Below are 19,790 nucleotides of genomic sequence, written 5' to 3'. Positions count from 1 at the left end.
CATTCCACTAAGGTACCGAAGTACCAAGTACCCAAGTACTTCGTGGATCTTCACAGACCTTAATCGGACCTCACTTCTCGATGACACTTCCATTCTCACATCTCAGGCCCTGCTACGACTGATATATACCTTCAAGGAGGAGATTGCGACTATTCTATACGATTGTCCTGCTTAAATGCAGGCAATCTACCCCTCAATGATGCGCAGACCCCTCCTCAGGAATGCATGCACTCTCCCAGTTGGGACCTAGCAAATGATGTTAGTGATGCTGGTGTCTTGGAGTCGGTGTGGGAGCTACTGGAGTACAGCCTCCTGCATATTCCCACACTGTTTTCCTTGCGTAGCTGTGTGATTGGATTGATTCTTTCGCAGATACCCGTGCGTGGATGGATGGATGGCCTCCCGCATCATGGAGTTGGAGAGGATTTGGGACACTGTCACGAGGCCCGAAATGAGAGAGGAGCCGTTTGTCTCCTTGCTCATACATATATGGCGAGGTAATACATGATCAAGGCCATGTGCAGAGGACTAAAGACAGAAAAACATTCTGGTAAACTGGTCTTCCTACTTTAACACCCAGGCTTTCTCAGAAGACATGACCGTCAGCAGCAAGTCGGGAAGCAACTCACCAGATGTTCTCTCCGCTGAGAATACAGCCTTCTTATCTCTCCTTCACGAAGTCCCCGTTACTCCTTCAGCCCAGCCCCTCACTGATCTCGGTGTCAGAGCCGGCCAGGGGACGAGGACCCTATCCATTGACCGAGAGTTGCGTCTTGCAGGGGCACTGGCTCTACTAACCGGTATTTCCGACGATAAAAACTGTGTCACCGCCACTTCAGTTATAGAGAACCACAAAGATGACCGGTTGGATGTCCTCGTTGCCGTCAACCGCGCAAAGGAGAGGGATCAGGGCCCGTACCTAGCCAAAGTCGCCACTAGTATCGGGAAAGTATTGAAGGTTCTGTCTCGTGCTTCAGAGAGTACGCTGTCTTCCCCCACGACTCTCAGTTGCCCAGCTTACAACCAGTAGGGAACGAGCCGCATATAGAAGCAGAGGTGTTCACAGCGGTCGTCACCGTGTCGTATGAACGGATTGTCGCTCGATTACGTTTCGTAAAGCCCACGAAAGACCAGAAAGGCCATCCGAAAGGAAGGGCAAAGGCGTCTCTCCGTGACAGCCTCCAGAAAGCATGGAATGCTGTGCAGTCGAGCCGACAGCCACTTCAAATCGCCGGATTACAGCAAACGGCCGAGGCGTTCCTAGAGGCCTCCAAACTCATGCTCACTTCCCTGCAGTCGTTCGAGAATCACCGAACCATCAGCGGACTTGAGTCTCTTATAGATGAGGCCCTTCACTGGTCCCAACCAAGCGAATTCGAGCAGCTCTTCATTGCTCTCCCCAATTCCGTGATGGACCGGCAAACCTTCACCGCTCTCCGCCGCAACTTGAGGAAGATTGCCCAGTATCGAATTGCTTCTCGTGACTTGTATAGAACCGCTCGAAAATATCCCATTCTTCGGCGGGCCCTTGTCAGCCAGATTAATCTTGGCGCCAAAGCCTTTGCCCGACAGACGCCGGCCCAGTACCAGCCCGAACTTGACCGTACCTTAAAGAGGATTCTCCCTAATCACTCCCAGATTTCCGGCCTTGCCCGACTTGCTGGATACCTGAAGAAGGGCAAAGACGAACTCCGAGACGATTTCAAGGTAAAAGTCGGGCGCATCTTGAGAGAATCGAGAATCCATGCAGAAGTTCAGATTCTGGCATACCTCGAAGACAAATGTCCGCCACTTCCACCCCGCGTCATTCGATCGAGCAAAAAGGCCTGCTTCCTGTGCAACTCACTTTTTGGGCTGCAGAAGACATACTCCATCCCTCATTCTCATGGACGACTCTACGAGGGCTGGCGGGTGCCACGCATGCCTTGTCTCCACGGGCTACATCAGCGCCTGAATCATGCGCTCCAGTTGCAAGCTCGCAACAGCATCCAATTCCTGTTTCAGCAGAGGCGCCCTATAGGCTACCCTGCACCTTATGAGAGCAGTGCTTTCGCATTGTCTCGCTCAGAAACCACGGTGAATATAAATACTATCGAGGGACGGTCAGTCGATCGGGCAGTACAACCCGCAGTCGACACGGCAGTGGAACCGGTGTCGGAAGAAAGTACAGAGGACACAGAAGCCAAGGACGCAAAAATAGACGCTGACGCGGAAGCTGAGGCGGAGAAGGAATCCTCTTCCTCTCAGAGCGAGGTTCAGCTCCCGAGTACCCTGCCAGAACCACCGGACTATAAACAATCATTCGTGCTCTCAGGAGAGAACAGCTCCGTTGCTGTCGTCGAATCCACCAGCTCTGACTCGGAGCCTTTGCCCTGGCGAGAGGTTCCGTTGGAACAGGGCTGCATATACTCTCACAAGTTAAGCTCAGGGGGCGAATCTTGTGTCTACACCCTCGGGAAGCAGCTTGAGATATGTGTGGAGCACTTTAACACGAGCGCCTCCTTACGCTCACCTCATAAACCATTGATGTACGAGATCAAATGGCTGAACCCGGAACAAGCTCACAATCTCAGACAACATCGAGCTGTGGCCCTGGTTGATCCCAGAGCGCTCTCTCCCGGCGAAGACACCAACGTTTCCGACCAGAAGCCAATATACATTGTTTCAGGGGACGAGATAATTCAACTCAAGCTCCACTGATTAAAAGGGGAAGAAAAAAGAAACAAAAGGCAAAAGGAATTACCGGCCCGTGGATCGAACGCCGTTCCTTCACGCCCACCTTTGTGCGCGCCCTATGGGTCTAGAGGCTTGCCCCTCGGGTATTTGTTTGCGCCTCTACCACTGCACCATTTGACCTGTGGCAGTCATGGAGACCCGGGTGGTTGGTAGGTAATGCGTTTCTGGGGTTATAAAGCTTTAGTGGTTCCCTGTGCAGTGTTTGTATGGCTCTCCTCTGAGGCAACCCGAGCCACATCTCCGGCTCTCATGGATATAGATGCATCCCTTGCGTTGTTTCGGTACGAAGCTGTCTCAACCATGGCCGGTTAGCTTGGTTGCACTCAACATGCAGCTTGAGCATACCAGACATTGCTAATACCGAAATAGACAACAACTCGACGGCATCAAGGAGGATGATACAAGTCGATTGATATTCAGATAACCGACGTCTAACGGAGGCCTACCCGGGTATCTTCTTTCCGCAGCCATCTACCCACTCGATACTCGAACAAGCACATCACATCAGGCTACTACGCCCCCCAATCTCCATGCTCGGCTGCCCATCCCTCATCTCCCCGCTCCTCCCAACCACAAACTCATGGTAAATACGCTTCAGCCGGTTCCGCTCCTGGGCGCTGATGCTCGGCTTGGTCCCCTCCAGCGCCTTGACGAGATGCTTCCACCCCACAACCACCTCCTTGTCGCCCACGGCCGTCGTGCCCGCGCCCTTGGCCCCGTCGGGCTGCTGCGCCCGCCGCGCCCGCTTGCGCGCCTGCTTGATACCTTCAATCTTCGCCGCGATGGCCGCCTTCTCCACGAGTTTGTTTGACCGGGCGAGCGCCGATGCCGCACCGTTCTCCTCAGCCTGCGGGTCGTACGGGAACTGCATGAAGTTCGGCACAGAAGGCCCCTTGTCCGCCGTGTGACCGTCAGCCCTCCCACTGCCCTTCCCATTCGTGGACGGGGCGTCGCCGTCGGCACCAGTACCACCCTGCAACACGTCGTGGATAGCCTCGAGCTGCGCGTTGGAGATGAGGCCCTGCAGGTCGGCACCGGAAAACGCCTCGCAGCGGCGCGCAATCTCGGTCCAGGCCTCGTCGTTTTCGGTCAAGTCAGGGCTGAGCTTGACCTGCTGCGACACCGCCTTGAGGATGTCGACGCGGTCCTCGAGGGTGGGCAGGCCGCAGAGGAGGGACTTGTCGAGGCGGCCGGGACGGAGGAGGGCGGGGTCGATCAGGTCCGGGCGGGACGTGGCGGCGAGCACGTAGACGCCCGACAGGCCCTCTGCGCCGTCCATGAGCGTCAGGAGCTGGTTGACGACGCGGTCCGTCACGCCGGTCGAGTCGTGGCCTCGTTTCGGGGCGATGGAGTCAAACTCGTCGAAGAAGAGGACCGACGGCTTGGCGGCCGACGCTCGTTCGAAGAGGTCCCGGACGCTCTTTTCCGATGCGCCGATGTACTTGTTGAGGATCTCGGGACCCTTGACACTGATAAAGTTGAGTCCGCACTCGCCGGCCACGGCGCTGGCGAGGAGGGTCTTGCCGCAGCCGGGATAGCCGTAGAGCAACAAGCCCGAGCGCAGACGAAGCGGGCACTTTTCGAAGATGGGTGCGTACTTGGTCGGGTAGAGGAGAGTTTCTAGCAGGATCTGGCGCGTCTCCTGGAGACCACCAATGGAGCTGAACGTGGTGGTTGAGCTTTGCAGGGAGACGTCACGGAGCGACGTGGGGGTAAAGTCCTTTAAGGCGTTGTCAAAGTCGGATCGACAGAGATGGACCGGGGACGGGCTGGAACCAGGCGCAGAATCGCTGACAGATCGAATGACGGCTTCATTTTGCGCCCTTTCCACGACCACGCTGAGGTCCTTGGGCATGTAGCCGTCAGTCAAGCCCGCGATGTCGAGAAAGTCGACGTCGGAATCGAGCACAAAACGGCCAGCTTTGACCTTGCTCCCGGCGTTGTCGCGGCTCGCCTCGCTGGCCCCGTCCATCCACGCGCTCTCCTCGGCTGCCACGGTGCTTCCGTCTGCCGTTGGAGGGCGACTGCCGGTAGTATGGGACACATCTAACGCGTCATCGGCTGACACTGCGTCTTCACGGACGATGGCTTCTAGTATCTGCCTCCTGGCTTCCTTGTTGGGCGACTTGAGTTCGAAGATTTCCCGGAACACGTTGGCGCCGACGATGATCTCGTTCAACGACTCCTTGCCCTCGGCCGTCGCTAGCAAAACCACCCCGCTCTCGTGGCCGCAGTATTGGCGGGCCAGGGAGCTGACCAGCTCGCTCACCTGGCGGCTTCGGCCGTTCTCGTTGCCGACCTGCAGCTCCGTCTCGACGGGGCACGAGGTGTCGAGGTCATCCAGGATGACCAGGGACTTGCCTCCAAACTTGGCGCCCCAGGTGGCCGTCAGGAAGAGCTGGTTCAGGGTATTCCGAATGGAAGCCATCCGGCTCTCGTCGTTGACCAGGGATTTACAGGAGAAATAGACGGTGTGGAAGAGGGAGTCCTGTCGCAGCTTCTGCGCCACGTACTTGGCCACCGATGTTTTGCCAGACCCTGACGCGCCGGTGAGGAGCGTCGCGGAGATGTTGGAAAGGTTACTCTGGAGGTCCAGTAAGAGCTTGTCAATACTGACGAGCAAGCCGTCGTACGACGGGGCCGACTCGGCAACTTCGTCCTCGGTCATCCAGGAGGGCCGTGGGATGGGAGGCTGGAACTCGATGTGGACCTTGTCGCTTAGTCCAAAGGTCCACCGGGGGATCTTCGAGTCGGACGAGGTTGGCGGCGGATCGAACCGGACCACGCCCCCTTCCCAGCCCTGGGGGCTCTCGAGGCCCTCGTAGAGACCGAAGAGCGTGCCGTCCGTCAGGGGACCGGCAAGTAGCGATGTCGATTTTTGCGAAGCGTAGATGTGTCTAAATGCCTTGGCCGCCTCTTCCTTCTCGGCCTTGGATTCGGCGCCGAATCGCAGGCCGCCGTCCGTCGCCTTCTTGGACGTGGTGAAAGGAAACACGGCCAGCTTCTGAACGGCGTCCCGACCCAGCGGCTGGGGCGCCGGCTCGATTTCGACGACGCCGCCCACCATACCGCCCACCCCCAGGGCAGCACACAGTGGAGACGACAAGGCGGCCGGTTTACTATCGGGTGGGTCGTCCCAGGCGCGGAGGCTGGCGACGACCTGGACTGCCGGGCCGGACGAACTCGAGGTCGGCTGCTCGTCCTGTTGAGGACGTTGAGCGGTGTTGCCGGTATTGGAGGTGCGAAGAACGGTGACCAGAACATAATCGACACCCTTGAAGCCTCGCGACAGCAGGACGTCGAGATCGACCCAGATGCTAAAGTCCTGCGGAGCGTCATGGCCCTCGTCGAACCAGTCGCTGCACGCTGCCCGATCGACACCCCTCAGGACGATTCTGGGCTTGCTCTCGCCTCGGGAGCTTCGCCTCCGAACATTGCTGGCGCCACTCCTTCGCGATTTGGATGTGCTTGCCACGCTACGGCTATCGGAAACGGAGCGGGTGGTTTTCGACCTCGTCTTGGGGGCGACGATGACCTCGGCATCGGGCGAGATCTTGGCAAAGGGGACATCGGCGGGTGGTGGCGGGTCTAGGGACACGGCTTTGATCTTGGCGGTCGACGTCGGGGAAAGATGCAGGGCCAATGGGTGAGGCGGGACGAGAGTGCCTGACGGGGAGGCGTAGAGGGGATTCGGCACGGCACGGACTTGCGATAGGAGATTGAGCTCAAGGAAGGTGGCATGGAGTTCGATGATTTCCCAGTCTTCCGGTGTTAATGGTTCCAGGTTGATTGTGTGTACCAGAGGCGGGTCGACGTGTATGGAGGCGGTGATTTTCTGGCCATCTGCGAGGCCCAAGGTGTTGGCGAGGGTGGCGTCCATTTCGATGAGGGCCACCTCTTGATCGCGGCCCGAGGCACCGCCGCGCATACTGGTGATTCCATCTCGACCGACGATGGGCGCGAGTTTGCGCTTGCTCGGCATGCCCGTCCATCCTACAAACACAGACTGTTGTGACCCCGCGGCTCCGGTAGATGTTGTAGGGCTTCGATAGGTGAGTTGGACGACGACATTTTGGGCGGGCTATAGTGATAACGTCAGGATTAGCGAGAAGGACTATACAGAAGCCTAGAAACGGCAATCCGAGAGAAGACACATACTGTATTGACATTGACTAGGAGGGAGACCAGGGAGTTGGGGAGGTTGACGAGACAGTTGCGGAGGTGGACGAGGGATAGCTCGGCGGCCGTCGACTGGGCATTGTTGCGGGAGGCCATGTTGGGTAAGTCAAACTGACGAGTGAAGGTTCAGCTTAGAGCAATCGCGACGCCCAGCTTCGTCGTCTGAACGCAGGAGACAATGTCGAAAGTGGCTAGGAGAAAAAGAACATGATCGGGAGAAGATCTGAAGACGAACCGCAAGAGTTGGCCGAATGAGCTTTGAAGGTACGTACATACCGGTACCGCCCCTCCATGCCCCGGATTTGCTGATACGACACGATACGTACCAATGGCTTGCATGTGCCATGTGCCGACGCCGCCGAGGCATCGTTCGGGATACATCTGATTGGGTGAAAGTGACCTGAAGGTAGTGCCACATGTGGCTTAGCAATTCAACTGTCCTGTGGCTGGTGTCAAGTCGCGGGACGCGAGAAAACGCGTTTCATCGCGTTCCTTTTTTTCCACTCCTTGGATTCATTCTTTGAGATCCACCGACCTGACAACACTCCGATATCAACGATCCTTGTTGCGCCCGGACCCTAGCTTCCCGACGCAAACGACGGCACCTGGGTAGGCAGGCGTTAATCGATAACCAGCACTTCACCCACAAACCACCTCTCCCCAGTCCAGGCCTGGGGTTACTATCGTCCGAGCCGTCCTCTCTCAACGCTTCCTTGGTCCTTTGGTCAACGAATCCAACGCCCCGGCGCGTATAAAACAGCATAACAATATAAGACACTCTATTTCGTCGCATCGCAACACTTGCCCATCGTCGACCATCCGTTAATCATGGCGCTTCGTCGGTACAAGGCGCCTGTCCAGTACGACGCTCAGCAAAGTACAGCCAACATATATATTCCCCATCATCCCGACTGCCCCTGGAAGAGCACAAACTAATGACAGCATACAGAGGCCTTTGACCTTTTCCTCCAAGACTTCAAGGCTCTATCGGAGCAGACTATATCACACGCCCTCGGCAACATTACAATAGACGACGGCGACCTTGACGATGACGAGGAAGATGAACTCATGAACGACGACAGCGGTGTACGACAAACTCGGAGCCAGAAGCAGGCCCGCCGCGCGCCCCAACCCAAGTACCAGCGGCTCCTACAAGACCTGGCCGATCGCAAGATTAACCAGATCATCATTGACTTGGATGACCTCGAGAGTGTAAGCATGCCTCCTTGTCTGTCTCTTGTTTGATCATAGTCGAGCGAAGCTAACTCGCTCATCTCTGCAGTGGGAGAGACAACATGAGGCCGATACCGGTGAACAGTTGAAGCTGGTCGAGTCCATCGAGACGAACACCAAACGCTATGTCGAGCTTTTCTCAAGAGCCGTCGATAACCAGATGCCCGCCCCGAGTAACGACATTACGTACGTACCATGAGCACCATCCATTCAAAAAGTTGCTTCTTCTCCACGGCTCCCTGCTGACCACGGCTGCGCAGTTTCAAAGACGATGTCCTCGACGTCTTGATGGCGAGGAGACAAGACCGAAACAAGGAACTAGAAAACGCCGCCTCGCAAGAAGGAGATCCCACCATCAGCCAGGACAAATTCCCCGCAGAGCTCACCCGTCGCTATACCCTGGTCTTCAAGCCGAGGACCACAACCCTAGAGCACCCCCAGAAGCCCATGGCCGTGCGTGAGGTTCGTGCCGAGCACGTCGGCCACATGATCACCATCCGTGCCATCGCCACCCGAGTCTCCGACGTCAAGCCCCTCGTCCAGGTCAGCGCATATACTTGCGACCGCTGCGGCTGCGAGATTTTCCAGCCCGTGACCGACAAGCAGTTCGGGCCCTTGACCACCTGCCCCTCCGGGGACTGCAAGGCGAACCAGACCCAGGGTCAGCTGCATCCCTCGTCGCGCGCGTCCAAGTTCCTCCCCTTCCAGGAGGTCAAGGTACAGGAGCTGGCCGAGCAGGTGCCCATAGGCCAGATTCCGCGAATGCTTACCGTGCACTGCTACGGCTCCACGGTGCGCATGATCAATACGGGTGACATTGTCGATATCGCCGGCATCTTCCTACCCACCCCGTACACCGGCTTCCAGGCCATTCGCGCCGGTCTCCTGACCGACACGTACATCGAGGCCCACCACATCACCCAGCAAAAGCTGGCCTACTCGGACATGATGATCGACCCGCGCCTCATCCGACGCATTGAAAAGTACCGCCAGTCGGGCCAGGTCTACGAACTGCTGGCCAAGTCCATCGCCCCCGAAATCTACGGCCACCTCGACGTGAAGAAGGCCCTGCTCCTGCTCCTCATCGGCGGCGTCACCAAGGAGGTCGGCGATGGCATGAAGATCCGCGGCGACATCAACATTTGTCTCATGGGCGATCCCGGTGTCGCCAAGTCCCAGCTCCTCAAATACATCTCCAAGGTGGCGCCCCGGGGCGTCTACACCTCGGGCCGCGGAAGCAGCGGTGTCGGCCTGACCGCCGCCGTCATGCGCGACCCCGTCACCGACGACATGGTCCTCGAAGGCGGCGCCCTCGTCCTGGCCGACAACGGCGTCTGCTGCATCGACGAGTTTGACAAGATGGACGACAACGACCGCACCGCCATCCACGAAGTCATGGAGCAGCAGACCATCTCCATCTCCAAGGCCGGCATCTCCACCACCCTCAACGCCCGCACCGCCATCCTGGCCGCCGCCAACCCGGTCTACGGCCGCTACAACCCGCGCATCTCGCCCGTCGAGAACATCAACCTGCCCGCCGCCCTCCTCTCGCGCTTCGACATCCTCTTCCTCCTCCTCGACACCCCCAACCGCGACACCGACGCCCAGCTCGCCGAGCACGTCACCTACGTGCACATGCACTCGCGCCACCCGCCCGTCAACGACGACGACGACGTCACCTTCTCCCCGCACGAGATCCGCTCCTACATCGCCCAGGCCCGCACCTACCGCCCCACCCTGTCCAAGGGCGCCACCGACTACATCCAAAAGACGTACGTGCGCATGCGCGCCACCCAGCAGCGCGCCGAGAAGCGGGGCGAGCAGACCGCCCACGTGACCCCGCGCTCCCTCGTCGCCGTCATCCGCCTCTCCCAGGCCCTCGCCCGCCTGCGCTTCAGCAACCTCGTCGACCAGGACGACGTCGTCGAAGCCCTGCGCCTCCTCGAGGCCTCCAAGGAGAGCCTTGCCACCGACCAGGGAACAGGAGGTCGCAGCCGCCTCAACGCCAGCAGCCGCATTTACAATCTTGTCAAGTCGCTCGCCGATAGCGGCGCGTGCCGGCCCGACGACGTCGACGACGAGGACGAGTTTGGTGTTGAGCTGAGTCTGCGCAAGGTCAAGGAGCGCGTCATTGCCAAGGGGTTCACCGAGGACCAGTGGCTGGCTGCTTTGGAAGAGTATACCGAGCTCGACGTACGTTTAACCGCCCTTTCTTTCTTTATCTTCTTTTGCGGAGACAATATCTTGCTAACATGCGAACAGGTCTGGCAAACGGCGGGCAACATGACGAGACTCGTCTTCATCGACGCTTCGGGCAACAACGCAGATAGGGAGGACAGCATGGACCTGTAACTTGGACTAGTTGCACTACTCTTTCGTTCCGAGCTGGCCATTATTTATCGCGATTTGGTTTGCTTTTGCTGCTGCGCCGCGCTTGTCGTCTCGCATTGCCTGCAGGTTATGGCGTTGGGATACTGGAGGTCAATGAACGGGTGGATGAGGAGACTAGAGAATGAAGAGAGAAAGAACTCGTCATATTTCTACAAGACGTCTAAATTCACAATCTTTAACTTGTCATGGATGTGCTTAGTAGGTTGCAGTCTGCTGGGTCACTGCATGCTGGGCATAGGAGCACATTGAACACCAAGCGACACGATATCCGTCTCGCCTCTAACTCAACTCTCTGCATCGCAACTCAATTGTATATAGTACATTTTACACTATGCTGCACATATTACACGGGATAGAGCAACTCGGACCAAAACATTCCCAATCCCTTTTACAGCCTGATATTCTCAAGCGCCGCCCTCTCCATCTCGCCGAGAAGACCATGCCCGCCAATCGACCACTTCTCCGTCACCGTCGCCTCGTTGACGGTGGTCTGCAACACGCCGCTCGCAACCCAGTATTCCATGACCGCGCGGGCCTCGAGCTTGCTGATGCCGTTGACCTCGAGGACATCGACGTTGCACACCGCCTCGTACACGCGCGGGTCGTAGTCGCGGCGGTACGGGTCCGCGGCCGGGACGTCCTCCAGGCCGGCGTTCCGGGCCGCGACCTGGGCGAGGGCGAGCTCCATGCTGGCGGAGCGCGGGGCGTTGCTGCGGCTGGTGCCGGCGACGACGGCGCCGCCGTTGGCAAAGGGCGTGTGGCCGGCCAGGGCGTCGACCAGGAGGCGCACGAGGGTCAGGTCGTGGGCGTGCACGATGTTGAAGGACGGGTCGCGGTAGGCGCTCTGCTTCATGAGGTGCGAGAGGCCGTCGACGGTGAGGAGGACGGGCGGCCGGCCGGGGACGGCGGTGAGTTCGTGCCAGAGCGCCTGGACGACCGGCCAGGCGAACTCGGCTTCCTTGGCGGCGGCGGCGAGGTCGTACAGGGTCCCGTCCTCGGGGAGGTGGATCAGCTGGAGGTCGCTGTAGTTTTTGCTGAGCTTGTAGGCCTTGAGAACCTCGCCGTTGGCCTTGAGGATCATCTGGAGGAGGCTGAGGCAGTAGGTGGGTTGGAAGAATTGCATGGGGGAGGTGTTCGGGACAGGGGAGTACTCTGTGTTTGCATTGACGAGGTCTTGGGCTGCAGGGTGTTGGTTAGTTATTTTCTTTTGTTTTTTTGCGGCTGTGGAAAACCTTTGGAAGCTTACCTTCGGGAATGTTGATGACGACCCATTTGTTGAGCAGGGCATGCGACATGGCCTGGAGCAGCATGAGGCTCTTGCCCGAGTTCTTTCCCCCCGTCAAGACTGTCCTCAGAGTCTGCTTCTGCGTGGCCGCCTCATTCAGCCTCTCCATGAGCGAGACCGTCTCGGTCCGCACGAGCATGTGAGGTTTCCTGAACAAGCCCCAGAACTGGGTGGGTTTGAACGCCTCCAGCGCACGCAGCTGGTCCACGAGCTTGTCGGGGAGGCCGACCATCCGGCAGAGGTTCTCCTTGCTCGCCATGGTCTCGGCTTCTAGGACGGGGAGGCCAGTGACGGCAGCGGCATTGCTGTTGCTGAGCTGGATGCGTTTCCGGAAAGCCTTGCGCTGGCCGGGCTCGGGCTTCTTGATTCGTACAATCTCACGCTTCTTCTTGGAGTTTTGCGCAATCTTTCCCCGACGAATGTGTCTGCCGATGACCTGAAGAGGCTTCTTCGCGTTCGGTACCTTGCTGTCGACGGCGGGTGTGGTTGAAAAGGGAGCCGCCCAGGTGATGATGGGGGTGATCCGGGGCGCCAGCCGCAGGCTAGACGTCGGCCCTGTCAGGCCCCGAGAACAATGGATGGAAGCCATTACGGCCGGTTCTAGAAGGCAGTTTCACGGTCCGATGGAGGCGCTATCCGGCCATCCGCCCTGGTGTATTTGGTGTTGTTCAAGACGTCGCGTGGTCGAGGTCGTGGTCGAGGTTCAAGGGTCGTCGCCAGATTTTACGGCTGGAGCTTCAAGTGGACCCTGATTGGCCATCCCCGTCCATTGAGTCTACCGGTACGTATTCGTAGGTACCTTATTTTTTGGCGCTGTTATCGGAGGCATTGGCCGATTGATCCGCTCTTATCTTATCGTGGAACAACATGGTGTGGGATTGGCATAGGTATGTACCTGGGTATAGTGGGTAATCAATTATGACGAGTAGTTTCTTAGCCATCTATGCGCGTTACCTACTCATCACTTTTGCTTACTCACGTCTCACTGTACCTACCTCACCTCACGCCAGACAACGAGTTCGATAAATGGAAACATGGAAACACGTCTCTATCAGTGGTAAGATATTCCCAGCCCAACCGTCCCCGCCACCCAGTTGCCCACCCGTCCATCAATATCAACCATGAAATGCCGCCATTCCCTGAGTCAGTTTGCCCAACACCTACAGAAAACACTGATGACTTTCCATGAGACCAATTTCATCAGTGAACAGAAACTGGCGAGAGTCGCGGCAGACTGGGGAACTGGGAACAAACCAACCTCGACGCTCCAGAGGCACAGGAGGGGGAGGCCCGGAAGGTTCGCGAGCTGCTCCATGAAAAAGCAGGAGTCGAGGTCTTCATCTTATCGACCGTCTCCATCGCCAGTCAATGGTTGATGGATGTGAGCGCATTCGAAGACGAAGAGGAACTCTGTACTGGTCTCCAGGATTGGTGGCTCAGCCGACCTGACGAAATCCGAGCCCATTTCAGCCCGTCCGCAATGTGCCTACAAAAAAAAAAAAGCACTTTCCATTCCTCCATGGACATGAATTGAATGCCACTCGGAAGCGCCTGCGGTCTCGAGACGATCCGGAAAATGTCCCAGCCAAACGCTCTACCCGCCCGGGGGCCAGTCATGCTTCGTCAGCAAGCATGGACGATGAGTTGGGAAGTTGGAACGAACCGGGCGATGATCAAAACACCCCGGATGCGGACGGTCATCGAAACAGGACGGACGAGGCGGCCAACATGCTTGGCGAGGATGAAATCACAATCAACGAGGCAGGTGGTAATCACACGGCCATGACCGTTCCTAGAATGGATAACCCTAATCCAGGACAGACGCAGATACAATCAGTTCGCAGGTCCACCACTCCCAGACAAGGCGATGCCCATCCAGGACACTCACAGCCCAATCCTATACCGATACGGCAGGCGCAAGCCGATGTGATAATGGGCCGGGAGGCGACCAGGACCAGTATGTGGCTACGTCCTAGATCTGAGTTTCCCACTGACGCCGGACACCAGAAATCGTTCATACGCCGATTGTCGAAGCCATTCGTCTTCTTACCACCTTGCCCGAAGGCTCTACTGTGCCTCTGCATATTCCACCTAGGGACAAGCCATATTTACTCTGCGAGATCGATCGTACTGCGGCAGTAGAGACTCTCAGAAAACTAGGCTGGTTCACCCAGTGAGAGTTTATACCGAACACTGCAATGACGCGTGAGGACATCCCATCGCCATGAACGCCAACGGTGCTTGGGGTGCTCGATGCACAACTCTGCAGAACCACATGACATCGGCCATACGACACGCGTCTCTCAAGCGTCGTCTAGACTGATGCACTCACCAATCTGGACCAGCCGTTTGGCAGACATTATATCGAACGCAATACTCACGTCCATGGGCTTGGGTCACCAGACAAGTTCTTGGGGAATTATATTCAAATTGAGAATAGGAAGTATCATATCAATCTAGCCCAGCTCCTCCACAGCTCAAAATCGGATGCAACTCTGTTGAAGAGTTGGCCCGCAAGGCGAAGATGATGCTGAACAGACCAAGAAACGAAAGCCGACGCGGCCTACCTACTTTCTTGAGGACTCGCGCTTGGGTTCATGCTTGGGTAGACTTTTCGGGGATGGCTCATCTCGAGTCCAGTATGTGCGGCCTTTGTCTTTGTCGAAGTATATCCAACCACCCTGATCAAACGACTTCCAGTGACGCGCCTTAGTTTCCCTAATCTTGCCGCGGTACCTAAACACGACAGAACCATTCTCCGTCCAGCATGTCACCAACTTATACTCGGGCGTTACGACTTGGATCGCCTCCAGCACTGGAGAGCTGGCCTCAGTATTACCTGGGGATTCAGTTGGGTACTCGTGTGCGTGTCCTGACGGTCCGGCGTCATCCTCGGGCTCTGGCTGCGATTCCGACTGTGCGTTGTGAACGTTCGCACCGGCGGGCAACTTCCTCACTTGACGTAAGGTGGTGTTATGTCGAAAGCCAGATGGCTTCAGCTCGGTCCAACTGTCCAGGGGAGGATAGTCATACTCGAGATCAACTGATCCTCTGGCCAGGAGGCTAAGGAAGAAAAGAGCCAATCTCACAGTAAGCCGCCCTCTGCCATGAGCTTTCCAGGGAACAAAGGCATATTCGGGCCAGTGCAAATCTCCAAGTGAGAGATTCGAAACGGCACTCGAAACACTAGTCGCGATTTCAGTCGATATCGTGTTGACTGACGTGGCCCTCCGTCCAGGAACTGGGTCAGCAGTCGAATATGCATCTCGACGTGGGCGAGGCGTTGCTATGCCAGAGCCGGTGGGTTCTAGACGGAAGCGGAGGACAGTAATACCACCCTCTGTAAGGATGAAACCGTACCGAGTCATCGCGTCCTTGCAGTATTTTTGGACTTGGGATACTGGCTGTGACCACTGTTCAGGATCTGCTCTGTGCATTTCCGGTGACCATTTTTTCACCAGTTTTGTCTCGCCACAAACAAGATCCCTGCGAATGGAAAAAGAGCCGTATGACCAACGTCTGTCGTCGCAAGTGACGGTCCAATCCGTTTGCGTACCCCCCGATCCTGGGGCGGCATAAATTGGGATCTCGTTATGCTTCCTCGCAACCCTGTCGAGGGCTTGGTTAACGGCAGGGTGTATGAATCGAGCGCTGACACTCTCTAGGGTGCTTTCAGAGTAGATTTCGCCATCACGTCGAAGAAAAGTTATATTGTAGTCTCCATCAAAGTCAAGAGCCAGCTCCTCCTCATAGAGGGACGAGAGCCGAGTGTAGTTGAACTCCTTCCATGCTGTCCAGTTGTGAACGAGGCTGGAGTGGTTGACCCTGGTGTTCGGCCCTGGTTCATACAAGGATTCGAGATTAGGGTTCGGAGAGGATAGAGCTTTCAAGATAGTTGGCATGATGGTTGTGATGATACTTGCAAAGGGATGAGTGGTGGGAATGGCTGTCGCTGTCGGTTGCCCTCCCAGGTTTCTTGCATCATCGCTACCACCGGCTCTTCTTATAGACAGGCCGATTAGGAAACGAACACTCGCAACACTCGCACGACAGGATAGACCCTCATGCTTCTGGTTCATCCGATTGCCCGTTGGTGCAGCCTCTGATCGAGTCCGCCCTCCTTACCCTTTCTGCCTGCTCACCAACGCGCCCACTCTGGCCAGGTGCTCATTCAAATGTCCGTTATGACCAGGCACCCACTCCGCAGTCTGAGCATTTTATCTAATTACAACGTAGCTGCCTGCTTACCTGCACAGTCACTGCAACCAGGCGCTTATTCACACGGCCACCCATGCATTCTACAGCACACTGGCGCCAACGGAACTGCTTTGCCGCGTTACTCGGGGTCCCGAGACTAACCGCCTATGGATACCGAATGAGGACGACCGATGGTATCTACTTCGTATGGCTAGCTGGCTCTGGGTGCGCCAAATAATAACTCAGCCACGTCAGCAAGCCGCCCATCCTGCCGTCCGTCACTCCTACCTGTTTACCAACCGCTCCTACAACGCATTTGTCCAAGGGATCTAACACCAACACACACACCATCTTCTTATTGTCATTATTTCGCTTGCTCACCCACGCTCACACAAAAGCACACACCCCTTCGTGCATATCCCGTGCATAGGTAGGTATGTATAGTGGGTAGGTGGGTAGCCCATAAATGAAGAGTAGCTTCTAACCCACCCACGCGTGTCACCTACGAAGTTACACCCTCTCCCTTCGTACCTATGTACAGGACATGGGATGGGTACGTTAGTACCGTTGGTACTCTACCTGCACGTATATACGAATATGCTGTCAGGCATTTGTGCGCAAGGTCCCCGATAAGGCTGTCGGGTATAATTGTAAGGCCACGTCACACTGGTCCGAATACGGAGGTACTTCTGATGGATGTACTACAGTGTTTTTTCCCCCTCTTTTGCCTATATATTTGACATCGTAGAGTAGTACCTTTTCATAGTCGACAATGGGACACAAGTAACACTTTGTACGATATTCGTGTTCTGACATATGCATGCCTACCTAGGTAGGGAAATACTTCGGAAAGGGAGTAGTACCCCACACGTCTGTGCGGGTGGCCGGACGTACGTTGTACCAAGCTCCCAAATTCGTGGGCAGCTGGGCCTGAACCCATCACATCGCATCTCTCCAGATCATCCCACACCCGCACATCACGATTTCTGTCACCATGGACGCACAAGACGGGGCGGCATTGCCTTTCATCACCGATAAGCCGCTAGAAGGACCTCCAGACTGCTCTTGGAAAAGCTTTGCCTATCCACAGCTGAGAGCATTCCCCTCGTCTCACACGGAGATAAAATTCGGTGAAATGCTCGGCGCTGGTGTTGATGGGGTTGTCTGGAAGGCACACATTAATAAACAGGTATATGCCGTTAAAGTGGTAAGTACGAGCCAAGCGTTCTACATAAACTAGGCCCTTACATAGGTTAGTTTTGGCAAAACCTCGAACCCGTTGACTCTCGATACTGGGCTTTTGAGAGGGAGAGCTGTAATGTCGCGATTCTCCAGATGATCCAAACCGCTATCCAAAGGGCAAAAAGGCCGATCCATCTACGCTCTCACCCTCAAAAACCACGCCACATCACAGCCAATTTACATGCATTCTCTACCGAAGGTCAAGAACGGCAAAGTTCCCGCGAGTATTCTCCTCCAAAATATATTGCCGTCTCCAAGTTGCCCCGGTTTCGGCAATGCTTCGGCTGGACGACGGTGCCTGGAACAATGCTGACTTCGCTTCCCTTACGCATACAAGCGAAGAGAACGGGTGACAGCAAACTGCATTTTCCTGACCTCGAAGATGATGAGAGGTATTATGCAATCGTTTACGAATATATTCCTGTCGACATGGAGTCTGCTCCTACGGCGGAGGAGATACAGGAAGGGCTGGATCTACTCTGGCGAAGTGGGTTTTGTTTCGCGCCGTGTTTACCAGCGGCAAACTGGGCCTCTGGAATACTCCTTGACATGGCCGATCTAATTTACCCATGGGACAATGACTGGCAATGGTTTTTGTATAGGCGTGTTCGGCCTGAAAAGTGGTCCTGAGGAGCTCCGAGTCCACATTGCGCTGCGTATACGGGGACTACGCGGGATGTTACACAGCGAGTAAAAGGTAGACTTGCCTGCTCTCGAGGAATGTCCAATCAATCCCTCCTGGAGTCGACCAAGATACGGAGGAGGTCCTGTTCTGAGAGGGGACAAGCGTTTTCCGAGACGTAAGCCGTAGGTGTATATGGCCACGAGGTAGGTATACTTGACTAGAGTGGATGAATGGGTATGAGAGGATGGCGAACTATTGAGCTTCGACGGGCCAACAGGTCAGAATGTATAAGTGATGGCATCGCCTTAACCACCCTAAAATCAACTTAGATACCGTCATTATAACTACCTATGCCATCTTCTACCTGTCGTCAGAGCATTAAAGAAAAATTACAAATTACAAATTACATTACAAATTACATGTAATGTAATGTAATTTATTTGAAAAAAATTACATTACATGTAATGTAATTTGTAATGTAATTTATTTTAAAAAAATTACATTACATTACATTACATTACATATAATTTGTAATGTAATTTTGTAATGTTAGGGGAAAAATTACACTTTTTCTAAGTATATATTAAGGTGGTATTTTAAGGTATATACTATATATAATAGTATACATACTATAGTAAAATATTAATAATAATTATAGACTATAAATAAGAGGCTAAATACTATACTCTTTATATATATACTAAGAAAAGTAAGTTATAATACTTAATATATTAATATATATAGTATAAAATATAATTATTTATTATATTATAAGCTAACTAAGAATATAATAGTAATATGCCTATTATATAGTCTTCTCCTTAGCCGGGATATTCTTAATGCTTTTAAGTATTTAAGTTGCGTCTTCTTTAAATATTATAATATTAGTATCTAGATTTAATACTTATAAATATATAGTAAGCTATACTATAGCCTTAGTAATAATCACTTTATAGTATATATAAGGAATAACTAGTATAATATAATATAATTAACTTATATATAGTATATATATTAGAACTAACTTACTCTAGCAGTTATACCCTATATAGCTTTATAAAAAGCGATATTCGTAATAAGCTATCACAGGTACAATTCGTCGAAGACAGGGATAGCCTGAATAGGAGGGAATAATGCGTTTTGGCGGTCACGAAGGGGATTAGATAGGGTATGGTGTCCGGAGATAGGTAGTCGAGTCGGCTCCGGGACTAATACTATCCGGGCCGGTCTAGTATAGTGTAATAAGGAGGACTACCGGCGGATAGATCGTGGTCCTAGGAATACTTTCAGGGGGATTCTATAAGGTTCTCGGGGAAAAGGCTCTAGTTATCTATAAAAGGGATAAATAAAGCTAAACTCCTAACTTAGAGGTTTAGCGAATAATTTAACTCTTAATTTAACCTATTAGTTTATATTATCCTTTTATTATCTTATAACGTCTCTTTACTCTTTACATAAAAACCCCCTAATATATTATTCGCTAAACCGTTTTAATAGGTATAATAACTATTAAGAGTTATAAGTATAGTTTACCTTTATTAGTTAGCTAATAAATAACTATACCCCCTTATACGCGCTTTAGTATTACTCCTCCCGAGGACGGAGATCACGAATCGGTTTATAAGTATACGCTACCTCCTAGTCCTAGAAATAATACCACCGCGCCTCTGCCTAGTAAACAGGAAACTATTATCCCGTAGGGCCCTCTAAAGCTATAACCAGAACCGCTTCTAGCACCTTAGCGTGAGTCTCCTATAGCCCCTTAGCATAAAATATCCACGGCTCCCCCGGTTAATACTATAAAGCCACTATCTTACCCTTAGTCGGATATATATTTTAATATTAAGGAGCTAAAGAACTATCCTTTAGATTAACTGCTTCCCGAGGAGCTAGACTTCCTCC

The 19,790-nt window shown here is 54.3% G+C and overlaps 8 protein-coding genes across 8 annotated transcripts; 4 read left to right on the top strand and 4 right to left on the bottom strand.

The window, feature by feature from the left end:
* Positions 1-118: 118 nt before the first annotated feature.
* On the top strand, positions 119-3,149 carry ACRALDRAFT_1091729 (uncharacterized protein; the record flags this gene model as incomplete). The annotated part of the gene is made up of 10 exons (XM_071019584.1): positions 119-238; positions 283-329; positions 373-465; positions 535-770; positions 840-915; positions 978-2,661; positions 2,708-2,783; positions 2,865-2,885; positions 2,936-3,008; positions 3,071-3,149. Exons 1-10 carry the CDS (start codon positions 176-178, stop codon positions 3,147-3,149), a joined length of 2,448 nt encoding a protein of 815 aa, XP_070876427.1. The 5' UTR covers positions 119-175.
* ACRALDRAFT_1060792 (uncharacterized protein) lies at positions 3,107-7,252 on the bottom strand. The gene is made up of 2 exons (XM_071016304.1): positions 6,895-7,252; positions 3,107-6,817 (listed from the first exon to the last, which is right to left on the bottom strand). Exons 1-2 carry the CDS (start codon positions 7,009-7,011, stop codon positions 3,236-3,238), a joined length of 3,699 nt encoding a protein of 1,232 aa, XP_070876426.1. The 5' UTR covers positions 7,012-7,252; the 3' UTR covers positions 3,107-3,235.
* Positions 7,253-7,743: 491 nt separating this feature from the next.
* Positions 7,744-10,500, top strand: ACRALDRAFT_2025206 (DNA replication licensing factor MCM7; the record flags this gene model as incomplete). Its single annotated transcript, XM_071020297.1, has 5 exons — positions 7,744-7,792; positions 7,865-8,127; positions 8,198-8,334; positions 8,409-10,341; positions 10,411-10,500. The coding sequence occupies 5 exons, from the start codon at positions 7,744-7,746 to the stop codon at positions 10,498-10,500; spliced, it is 2,472 nt and encodes an 823-aa protein (XP_070876425.1).
* Positions 10,501-10,544: 44 nt separating this feature from the next.
* Positions 10,545-10,785, bottom strand: ACRALDRAFT_2016561 (uncharacterized protein; the record flags this gene model as incomplete). Its single annotated transcript, XM_071019849.1, has 2 exons — positions 10,545-10,688; positions 10,762-10,785. The coding sequence occupies 2 exons, from the start codon at positions 10,783-10,785 to the stop codon at positions 10,545-10,547; spliced, it is 168 nt and encodes a 55-aa protein (XP_070876424.1).
* Positions 10,786-10,927: 142 nt separating this feature from the next.
* ACRALDRAFT_1068001 (mitochondrial 37S ribosomal protein mS29) lies at positions 10,928-12,413 on the bottom strand (the record flags this gene model as incomplete). The annotated part of the gene is made up of 2 exons (XM_071017511.1): positions 10,928-11,718; positions 11,786-12,413. 2 exons carry the CDS (start codon positions 12,411-12,413, stop codon positions 10,928-10,930), a joined length of 1,419 nt encoding a protein of 472 aa, XP_070876423.1.
* A 34-nt stretch (positions 12,414-12,447) lies between these two features.
* Positions 12,448-14,352, top strand: ACRALDRAFT_206708 (uncharacterized protein; the record flags this gene model as incomplete). The annotated part of the gene is made up of 12 exons (XM_071022097.1): positions 12,448-12,485; positions 12,526-12,605; positions 12,712-12,728; positions 12,762-12,878; positions 12,919-12,967; positions 13,015-13,027; positions 13,058-13,306; positions 13,373-13,402; positions 13,456-13,781; positions 13,832-13,997; positions 14,035-14,171; positions 14,228-14,352. The coding sequence occupies 12 exons, from the start codon at positions 12,448-12,450 to the stop codon at positions 14,350-14,352; spliced, it is 1,347 nt and encodes a 448-aa protein (XP_070876422.1).
* ACRALDRAFT_2032328 (uncharacterized protein) lies at positions 13,728-15,973 on the bottom strand. Its single transcript, XM_071020703.1, has 2 exons — positions 13,832-15,973; positions 13,728-13,781 (listed from the first exon to the last, which is right to left on the bottom strand). Exon 1 carries the CDS (start codon positions 15,901-15,903, stop codon positions 14,392-14,394), a length of 1,512 nt encoding a protein of 503 aa, XP_070876421.1. The 5' UTR covers positions 15,904-15,973; the 3' UTR covers positions 13,728-13,781; positions 13,832-14,391.
* A 961-nt stretch (positions 15,974-16,934) lies between these two features.
* On the top strand, positions 16,935-18,300 carry ACRALDRAFT_1060788 (uncharacterized protein). Its single transcript, XM_071016303.1, has 2 exons — positions 16,935-17,228; positions 17,279-18,300. The coding sequence occupies exons 1-2, from the start codon at positions 17,016-17,018 to the stop codon at positions 17,891-17,893; spliced, it is 828 nt and encodes a 275-aa protein (XP_070876420.1). The 5' UTR covers positions 16,935-17,015; the 3' UTR covers positions 17,894-18,300.
* The last annotated feature ends 1,490 nt before the right edge of the window (positions 18,301-19,790 follow it).

This window comes from Sodiomyces alcalophilus (assembly GCF_042370955.1).
Source record: "Sodiomyces alcalophilus JCM 7366 unplaced genomic scaffold ACRALscaffold_2, whole genome shotgun sequence".
Lineage (NCBI taxonomy): Eukaryota > Fungi > Ascomycota > Sordariomycetes > Glomerellales > Plectosphaerellaceae > Sodiomyces > Sodiomyces alcalophilus.
This window is presented reverse-complemented; position numbering and strand designations above follow the sequence as displayed.